This window comes from Sphaerodactylus townsendi, linkage group LG02 (genome assembly GCF_021028975.2).
Source record: "Sphaerodactylus townsendi isolate TG3544 linkage group LG02, MPM_Stown_v2.3, whole genome shotgun sequence".
NCBI classification, from domain to species: domain Eukaryota; kingdom Metazoa; phylum Chordata; class Lepidosauria; order Squamata; family Sphaerodactylidae; genus Sphaerodactylus; species Sphaerodactylus townsendi.
This window is the reverse complement of record NC_059426.1, coordinates 102,635,283-102,647,413: the sequence shown is the minus strand read 5'-3', so window position 1 is coordinate 102,647,413 and position 12,131 is coordinate 102,635,283. Positions and strand designations below refer to the sequence as shown.

The 12,131-nt window shown below is 40.3% G+C and overlaps 1 protein-coding gene across 6 annotated transcripts in view; it reads left to right on the top strand.

Annotated features, from left to right (window-relative positions):
* Positions 1-12,131, top strand: part of NAV2 (neuron navigator 2) — a 325,098-nt gene that overhangs the window by 275,162 nt on the left and 37,805 nt on the right. For all 6 annotated transcript variants that reach the window (XM_048486861.1, XM_048486863.1, XM_048486862.1 and 3 more), the window contains 6 exons: positions 2,723-2,775; positions 3,422-3,445; positions 5,283-5,357; positions 6,229-6,312; positions 8,551-8,662; positions 10,675-10,820. In XM_048486861.1, the coding sequence (XP_048342818.1) occupies positions 2,723-2,775; positions 3,422-3,445; positions 5,283-5,357; positions 6,229-6,312; positions 8,551-8,662; positions 10,675-10,820 (494 nt within the window). The remainder of the gene's footprint in view (positions 1-2,722; positions 2,776-3,421; positions 3,446-5,282; positions 5,358-6,228; positions 6,313-8,550; positions 8,663-10,674; positions 10,821-12,131) is intronic.

Sequence of the window (12,131 nt, the reverse complement as noted above, 5' to 3'; positions counted from 1 at the left end):
TAATGTAACCTGTTTGGTCTTTGTATATCTTATGTGCTCTGACTCCATTTTCAATTGTTTACTGATTCCCTCTCTGATTTTTCCTAAGCCCTCTTGCTCCCAAAGTTTATTCCTTTAGATCCTCTTAATCTCCTTGCCTTTTCTTGCCTTAACAATTCCAGAAACTCTATGTGGCAACTTCCTAACTTTGTTTTGCAAAATGTAGATCTCTGTCTTCCAGATTTCAGGCTTCTTCCTCATACTGTCACCTGCCCTGGGGGTCTTTGGTTCTGGGCAGTGATTTAATTAGAAAAACGATCCTCAATAAACTTATCAAATTGTATTTTCAGTATATGTCTTTCAAGCAAGATTCTTTCAAGCTTCTGGACATCCGTGCTGTGATATTCAGAAACAAGCTGTTTTCTTTAAAATATGAGATTTGGTTGATTGATTATTTGCTTATCTGAATTAGAATTTACATTGCCCAAGTTTATGGGATAATTAGCTATTTCTTTGTATGTACTCATGCAAAGTATTAAGTTTACTGTGGAGGCACTGAAGAGAGCTCAATAATTAAGAACATTTAATGGCATAATTTAAAACTTAATGTTTTCCTTTGGCTACTACTTTAGTTCTGTGTGAAACTATGAAATAATTACTGAGTTACTATGTTTTTTCACCTTTCCACAAACTGCAGTCTCATTCATGATAGCATTTGCAACTCCATTGCTGCCCAAGAAGGGCAGAAGGGCCCCCAAAAGATACACAAGACAACTGATTGTGGAATAAAAAACAGGCCGCAGCTTGTTTATTGATTTACTGTCAGAGGAAGCAGAGATGCAGCATAGAGGATACATGTGGTCACCAATTCCCCCAGGCCCAAGTGCTTGGGAGAAGTAGGAGCAACATGACCATGGAAGTCATTCAGGTGCTAACCTCTGAATGGATCTCCCCTTGCTGCCTGGGAGTGAGAGCCAACTAGCAGCCCCCTCCTGGGCATGCAGCACTGAGGCTTTCCCTGCCTCTTATGGAGGCAGCCAATAGTGGGGAGGGCTGGCACGCAGACTCCTCCTCCCTGAAACAGATCAGTCCCCATGTGCAACCCACCAAGCTGCGACACATACCAAACCCACCAAACTGCGAATACCATGCTGGAAAAGGGTCAGGGAAAGCTGGAGCCAAGAAGGAAGTGCCATGCCCCACTTGGCCTTAAATGGCCAGGCAGCTCCAGCTCTGCTGTCCAGATGCCTGAAACTGCATTAGCCACGCCTCTAATGGCTTTGCCGATAGGGCACCAAGTGGTGGGTGCTGGAGCCTGTCCTCCTCCTTCCCCTCACTTCCAGGTGGCAATGGGGACCCAGGGTGACTTTTTTTTTGGGGGGGGGGGGATAGCATGCACTGAGAATTATAACCTTTTAAATAGGAAAATAAGAGGTCATATAGAATTAAATGTGTTCTATTCCAAAATTAATATTGCAAATAAAAGATGTAGCTCAACATTCACTGTTGAGCTACATCATTTTATTTGTGAGAATGATTTCTTAGTCTCTATTCAGATTTTTTTTTTAAATGTAAGCATGTTGGCCTACTACGGGGTTACCAAAACATGCTTGGTATTTTATGAATGTAAAGTTAAGTTGCTTAGGATCATTTTGCTGTGTTGGGATTGTAATAATGCCATGGAATTTATTTTCCTATAAAGGTCACTTTAAAATTAGCTGGAAATATCTAAGATAAACTAGTTTCAAAGGTTACAAGAATGTCTTTTAAAGAAGTGCATACCAGAGTGGAGTTGCTGTTGGCAAACTTGATAACCTTGAGCACACAAGATGTAATATTAGAAAAATGGACTGTGGTTTAGAACTCCATTCTGTATGTGGAATGAGGTTTAGCCAGAGAAGCTTGCTAGGGAAAGACTGCTTTTCTTGATGCTTTGAAGAGGCTTGGCACCAGCATTAGCCATCCCTTTATAGTAAGCAAGAATAGGAGGGTAGGCAGGAGGGGAAATTGGGTTTCGATATTGATATCCCTTTCGCTTCTGTTTGACTATCTTGATATAGATGCTGACATTTGGCACTCTGCATTGTCATTGTTTATTTATACTTTGTGTTAAGAATAAGTTATTTGTAAAGGGCACGTTTATGCTAAACCAGCTGAAATTGCTTAGATTCAAAAGTGCCTTCCGTAAAAATTTTCTACATCTTCCCTAGGGAAACTGTCAATATATATTTCAAGTTTCTTCTCTAACACTGCATGTCTTGAAAGTTATAAGTCTTTGTCTGTATTTCTATTTGAACTTTCAAAATTTGTAAAACCTTTTAACTACCTTTTGCTGTTTATGCTTCAGGCAACCATATGGTGAAACTGGACTGGTCAGTTTAACCTTTACTCTGTCCGCTTTTAGTCATCTTCTGCTTCATTTTTCATGCACTGTCATGACTTTTGTAACGTCTGAGACATAGCGGGCAGGCAAACGTTTACATTAAAATGATCAAGCAATATTATTTGAGACCATTTTGGGGTATATTCTGTATAATGCCTCCATTTATTTCAGCTTACTTCTTGACACTTCTGCAAAGATTTGTTTTGAGCAAACATGTTTATGACTGGTGATGCAATTTTAATAGGCTGCTAATGAAATGTTAAACCTGCTAGTAGCATCTGCAGTTAATAATCTGCTGTCATGTGTGTATTATGTACACAACAATCAGATGAGCAATTTGTTTATTTTATGTTTCCTTAGTGCATGGCTCCTCTCTCTCTCTGGTTTCCAGCACATCCTCTATTTATTCAACGGTGAGTGTTGCAGAATAGAAATCTCCATCTTGTTGCTAAGCACTGGGCACCTACGTTCTCTGGGTCTGGTATCATAGTGAGTGTCATGAAGGGGAATTATGGTTCACTAAGGAGTGATAAGCAATGTTGGGTTCAATTTCTCGACAAACAGTATAAAAAAAAACTTCCTTGTTGGTGCTTCCATGTAGCGTTTGTGATTCTGGCACTCTTTCTGTTTGTTCATTGATTCACTGGAAGAATAACTGTGTGCTTTACATACTTGCAACAGTTATCTACAGATCACTGGACTGAATCAGAGATTGATTCTATAGTTGGGCTCCATAAGTAAACAGCTGTACCCAAATGGCTATCAAGAGGGTAAAAAATAAAATTAATTGTGTTAAGTATACACATTAGATCAAAATAGTTGAAACAGATATTAGGACATAGGATTGTGAAACCAAAGGCCAAAGTATTGAACACTGATCTGTTTTATTTAATTTTGCTGTCTGCCCTCCTATTATGTTGAGTTCCTGTGTGTGCACGGTCTAGTGATATCTAGAAGTATAACATTGTTTTCCATTAATAAAAAGTTGCAAAGTTTAAAAAATGAATGATTAATCCTAATTTCAGCTTTGATTTCAGTGTCTCTTTTTATTTTTTCTAGCCTGAAGAAAAGTGTCAGTCAGAGGTAAGAAGGAATTATTTTTCATAATATAAGTTGCCTACTTTTAGTGACAAGTGTTATTTTAAAATTTGGAATGATTAAGGATGCAGTGCTCCCAACTTTGAAAACATCAAAGATCCCAATTTAATTTTAGGCATGCAGACTTCTGTTCTTCATAACCTATGTGTATTTCATGACACATATGATGCATGAACTAGATTATGCTTTACATTTTCTTTCTGCATATTCATGTTTATTGATATTGACCATTCTCAATGGCCTTGAATTAGGCCTTGAATTATATTTAATTCCTGGGATGAAAAAAAATCTTGGAAGAAGCTGTAAAACTCAACCTTGTAGGGTTGTTCTTAATTGAATTTGTAAGATACAACATATACCAACTATGCTATAAAAAACAATATGTACATCAATATATTTGCAAAACCGTCATATTAGAAGTGATACATTGCTAATTATCCTAGTATCTAATTGCTATAACATTTAAAGATGCAAGTTCATGAAAGAATTTATGTAGGTTCCAAATTAGTTCCTCTAAAGTAAGCCCATTGTAATTTCAATAGGTAAGTAAAAATGTCCGTTTGGATCATCAGGTCTTGCACTAGGATATGAGAATGACTCCAAAAGTTTGTGCTGGATGGATTTTCAAACCTGTATATATAAATCACGTGACACGTATGGCCGTGTCATACTCACGGTTATGTTACAAATCTTCAGTGATGAACTCATTATTTGCCAACAACTCTCAGTGATCAGTTGAAGATGGATGTTTTCAATCATAAAATTGAAACCCCAGCCTGGATGCTATTACCAGGAGGGCCTCCTGGAGCCATTTTGAAAGTCTGGTGCCTCTATCTTTAAAAATGTGCAGCCTGCTTACACAGTAATTTCCAATTGGCTACAACGGAGCCAAGGCACTGCAGAGCAGAGAATCTGGGCAAATTTCTTGGGGTGCCTGTCAGGGGCACATTTTTAAAGCTACTGGCACCAAAATTTCATGGTCTCATCCAGAGACTGTCCTGATGATACCACCTGTGTTTGGTGAAGTTTGATTCAGGGGGGACAAAGTTATGGACCCTCAAAGGGTAGCCCCCATTGGAAACAATGGGGGATGGGACAGCTACTTTGGAAGTCCATAACTTTGGACCCCATGAAGCAAACTTCACCATACTTGGTTGACATCATCAGGAGAGTCTTCGGATGCTACTCTAAAATTTTGGTGCAGCTAGTTTTAAAAATGCACCCCCTTGCAGGCCAAAACACATAAAATCACCAGCCCCCCCCCAAGCCCAAATGCCCAAATATTCATTCATATTCAGGGAGGACATATTCGGCTGATTTTGGTCTGAATATTATTATTATTATTATTATTATTATTATTATTATTATTATTATTATTATTATTATTATTATTATTATTATTATTATTATTATTATTATTTTTTATTGGGTTTATAAATCGCCCTCCCCCGAAGGGCTCAGTTTCAATATGCCCGATTGCATCCAGATTCAGGCCGAATCTGGGATTCGGTGCACCCATATCTCCAAGCCTAGTTGGCATCCTCCCCATGTTATGTGATCCTGCATGACGACTAAGGCAGTGAACTGTTCTTGAGAATCTAGGAGCAAAGCTGAGCAAGCACCTTTCGGGCTGCAAATCTTGTCATTCAGGACCAGCAGACTGGTTAATCATTTTCCACGGCTACCTGTACATAAACTAACTGTGCCCAGTCTGTTGCAGTCTGTTTGGGAAAAGCAGCTATTTATGTATATTCTCTGTATCTTAATTTTGGCAATCATCTGTTAAAACAAAATTAACCTATCACAATAATACACTATCCAGATTCGCAAGCTAAGGAGGGAGTTGGATGCATCTCAGGAGAAAGTCTCAGCTCTGACGACACAATTGACTGCCAATGTGAGTATAAAACAGAAACTGAAAACTAACAGTGGTCTGGACAATGATGAACATTTCAAACATAATTTTGGACTCATATTTCACTTCCTTCTAATCCTTACCTGGGGATTTACTAACTTTTTTCCTCTCTCTAGTAATCGACCTGGAAGTCTTTGCTGGCACTTTATTTGACATATATTTTCAAACAGAAATTATTTGCTTCAATATTTTTACAGTAAACATTTCAGCTTCACAACCCACAATTCAATGCTAAGCTTGTTTTATTTTCTGCCAATTGCTTTACATACTCAGCCTGGCGTGTTTTTACAGGGCACAGAAGGAATGAGAGCCAGGTATCTAACTGTTATTGTACTCTTCATAGTTGTTTTCACTGGGAGTGTGAGAATAGTTACTTAGGACAAGACAGCTATGTGCTGATGAGGAACAATGCTGGGGAGTCCAACAGAAGTCCATATACATGTGGAGAGGGGAGAGGCTAGCAATCAATTTTCCTGAGCTCAGGAAAAAATGGTTCTAAATGAAGTGCTACCCTCGGTATGAGTTGCTAGGAATGAATGTACTGTAGTTAGCCCAAAGGGTACATGACAATCAGAAACAACAGTGTTTATACTGGCCACAGCAGTTGGCTCAGCTCCAGTCAGAGAACATACACTTGTGGGGTCACTGTGTTCTTGGCTGTGAGTTACAGCTATCAGTTGCACCCATGGCGTTGCTTGTTGGCAGAGTGGTTTGATGATGCTATGGTGTACCTGCCTGCCCTTTAGAAAGATGTTTTAGCATGGAGCATCCACCTGTATCATTATGCAGTCCCTCTTCTAAACATTTCAATAGAGAGACTACCTGCAGTTAAACAATTCAATTTAACTTACAGGCTCACCTTGTGGCAGCGTTTGAGCAGAGCTTGGGAAACATGACCATTCGACTGCAAAGCCTAACTATGACAGCAGAACAGAAGGCAAGTTTCAAGTTCAAGTGAACTCATAAACACTGTGGAAGAGATTCTAGTAATATCTAGATATTACAGTAATATCTATTGCCCAATTTTGAACTGTCATTGATTGTGGTTTTGCATAATACTAGGGGTGTGCAAAAGGGAAAAAAATGGTATTTTTTGGATCTGGATATACTGGAGCCAAAAAAAAAATATCAACATTCAAAGTTTCCAGAGTTCCAAATACTAATATGGTATTTCAATCCAGGGTTGTTGTTGTTGTTTTTAGAGGGGAGGTCTGATTTTGTTTTTTTGCTCCATTATTCCCTGTGGTGAATCTTTCTGTGGGACTGGCATGGTGTTTTTGAAAGGTACTGGAACCAAGATTGCCAGGAATCTGCTGATTCCTGTCCTTTAAATAACCCACCAAATTTCAAGTTGATTGGACCACAGGGTCCAATTCTATAGGTTCCTGAACAGGTGCCCCAATCCATCCTCCATTGTTTACTATATGCTTCATGTATTGTCTGTCAGTCACACAATAAAAAGCTGAACCTACTGGCCTTGCTCTAAAGGCTACCCCCTTGTTTAACCTTTCTCCTTCTCCTTAGCTTCTCTTCTCCATCATATTTTCTCCCTTCCAGCTTTCTTCCTCCACCTTTCCCTGTATGTAAAGTGTGGACAAGTCACAATGGAAAAATGTAAGACCCAAGAATCTCTCCCCTTAGGAATACCATTAAAAGCAATTGCTAAGTTTAACCAGTGTAAAACAAGAGAATCTGCACAGATATAAAACACAAGACATTTAACCTGTGCAAAATACAAGAATCCAAAAAGGCAAACCTGATACAAATCAACCCCAGCAAAGAATGAACTTTTAAAAAACATCAAAAGAACTTGAAACTCACAGAATTTTACCTAAAGCAGTCTGGCAAGGTGGTATCAAGTTCCAGGAGATGCAGGAAGAAAGAAATAAAGGGGGGGGGGGAGTCCTGAGAGGCTGCAAATGATATTCCTCATTAATTCCAAATATTTTGGGATTTTTTCTGAGACCCATTTTTTTGTATTTAAAAAAAAATCCCAGATATATTTGGTTGAACTGAATTTATCTGGAAAATACCAACAAGGTATTTGGGGATATACTTTTGTTTCATGAATATCCAAATGCACATCTTAAATTATGCTATAGAATTATAATATCTGATGCTTAAAGTAAAGAGCCATACAGACCTTATTCCCTTGTATATTTTACAGTTCCCATTCCCAGTGACTGCAGTGTGAGAATAACTTAGCCTTGACAAGAAAAAGAAAAAAATTAGCCTAGTCAACAGTTCCTCCACTCCCACCACGTTTAAGCTTCAACTTCTTTGCTACTGGTTTATAACTTTGATGGAGCAGCAGAGGTCCTGTGAAGTCATGCAGCCCTATGCAACTAGCTTCCTGTATTAGTTGAATCCTAAGAGCAACCATTTTGGGACGCTTCCTAAATGACTGGGTGCATATTCATGCAGCACCCTGTTTGGGCCATGGAAGTACTAAGTACAAATACGTTGCAGTGCATTAGTTGAGATCTATATACTGTGCCATCACTGGGAGAGTAGCCAGCATGGCATGTCATAGGAGCTTGGAATAAGGGTGGTGAAGTTAATCCATGTGACTGAAAGAAATGAATCTTGTCTTCTGCTGCAGAGTAGGCAGAAGTTGGAGGTAAAATATATAGCACACAAGTCCCTAGCCCCAGGGTCTGCAACCTGTGGCTCTCCAGATGATCATGGACTACAATTCCCATCAGCCCCTGCCAGCATGGCCAATTAGCCATGCTGGCAGGGGCTGATGGGGAATGTAGCCCATGAACATCTGGAGAGCCACAGGTTGCAGACCCCTGCTCTAGCCAGTATGACTGAGGAACACCTCATAAGTGGTGCTGGTCAATTTTATCATTATAGTAATAGTCAAACCTACTCATTTATATCATTACAGTAATAGCCAAACCTACTCCAATATAAATTTTGTTCAGTGTTCTAACCCTAACCCTATCCTTGAGGGGAAAACATTAAAACCCTAAATCTTGGGAGAAATCCAGCCTTTCTAATGCCAGTGGACTACTGCTTGGGTTCTGAATTTGAACATGCCTTAAATTACCCATTCTACATTTATCCATCTTATTAACTGTACTGTCCTCCCCCTGTTTGTCTGGCTGCTTGGCCACTTTTTGGAGAATTCACAGAAAACACTGTTTTTGGGGTTTTTTTGGTGCTTCAGGATTCAGAACTGAATGAGTTAAGAAAAACCATTGAGCTGCTGAAGAAACAAAATGCTGCTGCTCAGGCTGCCATTAATGGAGTAATTAACACACCTGAGCTCACCTGCAAAGGTAAGGGAAAGACGCAGACTCCACTTTTAATGACAATACAGCACTCTGAAGATGTCCATCCTTTTGGCAATAACTGAGGCAAAACATCGTGCTAGAGATGGACTGTATGTTTCATGGTCAAGCTGTCTTTGAACTGCCTGTCATAGACAAGGAGGCCCATTGTCACTATGAATGGGCACAGATCTTTAATACTACTGTAGAGTATGCTCCTTATACTCAAAAAATACAACAGATTAAACAGACTTCTACTGGCAACGAGGATCAGAATGCTGTGGGTCTTGCTTAGCTTTCTGTCCAGATCCCACCACTCACTCAGACCAGGCCATAGACCGGGTCATCAGCTGCTCCAGCTCTCCCCTCTAGCATTTCCTCAAGGCAGCAAGCCTCTCTCTCATAGTGGCAGCTAGAGCCAGTCCAGCAGCAAGAACCTGACTGCAGACAAAACACGGCAGGTCAGGCCAAGTGAGAGTGTCACTGACCTCCCAGAGTTGGCCATTGAAATCCCAATGAGGAGTTTGGGAGGAACAAGACCCCTTCTTCAGGATCCCCCCTTACCAGCATACTTGGTAGGAGGCTGATGGAGGACACTTTGGAGGACTTCCTGAAGGAGGCCTGTCTCTTTGCTGAGAGACAAGGCCGACTGTGAAGCCTGGGCTCAACATAAAGGCTGCTGACTCTTGCCTGGGAAACACAGGAAAGGAAAAGTAGGGGAGCAGGACACAGCCACTACATCACCAGGAAGAAGTCAGGGAGCCGAAATTAAGAGAGCATAGAGAAGGGAATGGAGGGGTATGGAGACCCAGCTGTCTCAGAGGCAGGGCTAGGGAGAGAATCAGTGGCCCCTTCCTCACAGCAAATGTGTAACAGGTTGCAATCGGGATAAAGTAATATGCTTTCGTGTTCACATGCATCCATGCAGGCAGCGATTGGAGCCCATGGAAACAATCCAAGTTGCTGTAGCGCCTTCGGATGAAGACATGTCTCCTTTTAATTTACTTCCTGCCAATGTGTAGCTACACAGGCATGCACAAATGAACCTCCACAGCCATGTTGATGTCTCACTATACAACCATCTGCACCTGCGTAGCTACACAGATGGAAGCCACACATTTTTTTTAAAAGGAAAATGGAGGCAAGTAAAGCACCTTCCCAGCCATTCACTCATGAGTGGCTGCAACCCAGGATTTTTGATAGCGCGATGCTCCAAAAACCAGGTTTGGGAGAAGTAACACATGGCAGATTTTTTTAGGGGCAAGATCTGTGCTAAGCCCCCCCCCCCCCAATGGTGTTTTATTGTCCTTCACTTGTGTTTATTGGCCTGTGCAGAATTGCCTAGAGAGTTAATGAACACAGGGAACAGGGGTGAGGAGTAGGAGAAGGGTAGAGCAGTCCTTCAGAGAAGCACTGGGCAAAGGATAAATGGAGAGCTCAGGATCTAGCCGAGGAGGAGGTGGCTCCTTCTGGCATGCCAGAAAGAGAGAAGCCAGGTGGAAACCTAAGGTCCCTGTCGCTTATGCGGCTAGTATCCAGACATTGGGCTTTCACTCAGGTAAGAGGGAAGGAGGCCAAGCTTTTGAGGCTGACACTTTTCAAATAATTTTGCACTTGTTGCTCACGAGGTTTGTTCACAGATGTCGAAGCAGAGGAGAAACCGAGGTGCTCTCTAGGTCACCTCTAAGCCATTGTCTGCATGGATGTTGCTGCTCTGGAAAATGCCATTTAATAAAACAGCAATCATACACTCTGTAAATACAAGTTCAAGAAAAGGGCAACAGCTTTGTGCAACAATTTGTTCAGAAACTTTGTTATAATGCAAAGTTCTAGCCCTACAAATCTTTCACGGTTTTTACCAGTTCTATAAATCAACTTGTGCAAAGATAACTTTCAAGCTCATATATGTTACTTGCACATAAGCAACTATTTTGTGTATGTTCAGCTGATCCAGGTGTGTGGTGCAGAGAGCCATATGCAGAAAAGTGGGTATATTACAATAAATCTGTATTGGTATATAGGAAGTGGGACTGCTCAAACCACTGATTTACGGATCCGAAGACAACATTCTTCAGACAGTGTGTCTAGCATTAACAGTGCCACCAGCCATTCCAGCGTGGGAAGCAACATAGAATGTGATTCCAAGAAAAAGAAAAGAAAAAACTGGGTATGTTTCAATCGAGCATATCACATACATTTGAGACTGTTAACCAACATCCTCGAAAATTTGTTATATGGGCCAAATAAGCCCTGCCCTTAGTTATGATGGGCATTCTAGGCATTTTTTAAAAATCGTGTACCTATTTTGAGGACTTAATAAAATCTTAAGTGCAAATGGCTGAGGGCCAGACTAAACATTATGTTAGAGAGCCATTTTTGTTTACTGAAATACAGCCATGTACAACTAGTAGTTTCCTGGGAGCAGCAGAGTTGATAGTGTTCATTCCTATCTCTGTGGCATTTTCATGATGCTGTTTGCTCTGTAAAGGGAAACTTTTCCTGCTTTTCCTCCTTCAAGTTTAACAGCAGCCTGAAACACTGCTTCGGTTACATAAGTAGGTACCTGGAGTTGTACTTCAATGAACAAATATCCAGTGTATTTACAATCTAGTTACAGATGATCCAACTACAGATCTTCTACATAATGTGTAGTTTGGCCCTAAAAATGGAAGTTTAAATTACACTATAGTATTAGTGAATATTTTCTTGGAGAAATACTTTTATGTAGTAGTTTTATACTGGTTTTCTGCTTACAAAAAAAAGGATGTGTAGATTTTATCTTAAACACAAATATTGATAAAATTTACCAGATTGCTGGCAGTAATTTTGGTGGAGAGAAATGTATTGTAAAATTCATAAAGAGAATGTTTCATACATACCTTGGTTTCTTGAGAACAACAAGTATAATATTCTGACAAATGTATTAATTACGTTCATTATGTCTTGGGCTCTCTCTTTATTATCATGAAAATTGTGAAATGAATATATTGCTTATTGAGCTTAATCTGTGCTGGAAATAATATCCACAAGGCTTTTAAATAATAATTTTTCACTTCCTATTCCTTCATTGCTTCACCCTTTATTATATGCAAGGTCCCATGTGCTGGAGGAAAGGTACCAATATAAAACTCCATTTTTGTGAGACCACTTCTGCCTTGGTGCTGGTGCTCTTCTTGTAGTATAAACTGAAAACCTTAGTTCCTGTAGTTCCTTCAACCCCTAGGTGTTGATGTGTTTTGTATACAGATAAGTGAACACTGTTTTCTATCCAAGATGACTTTGTTCCTAAAGAAAGTATTAAGGCCAAATAGTCTTTTCCAGGCCAAATAGGCCAAATAGCCCCAGAACCCTTGTACTTATCAGAGGTGAAGGGGAGAGAACCAACTGGAGCAGCCTACATAGCAACAGCCTGCAGACAGTAGAATTCAGCAGGTCAGTCTACCCGCCAGGTGCTAGACCCAGTGAAGCAGGGCTCTCT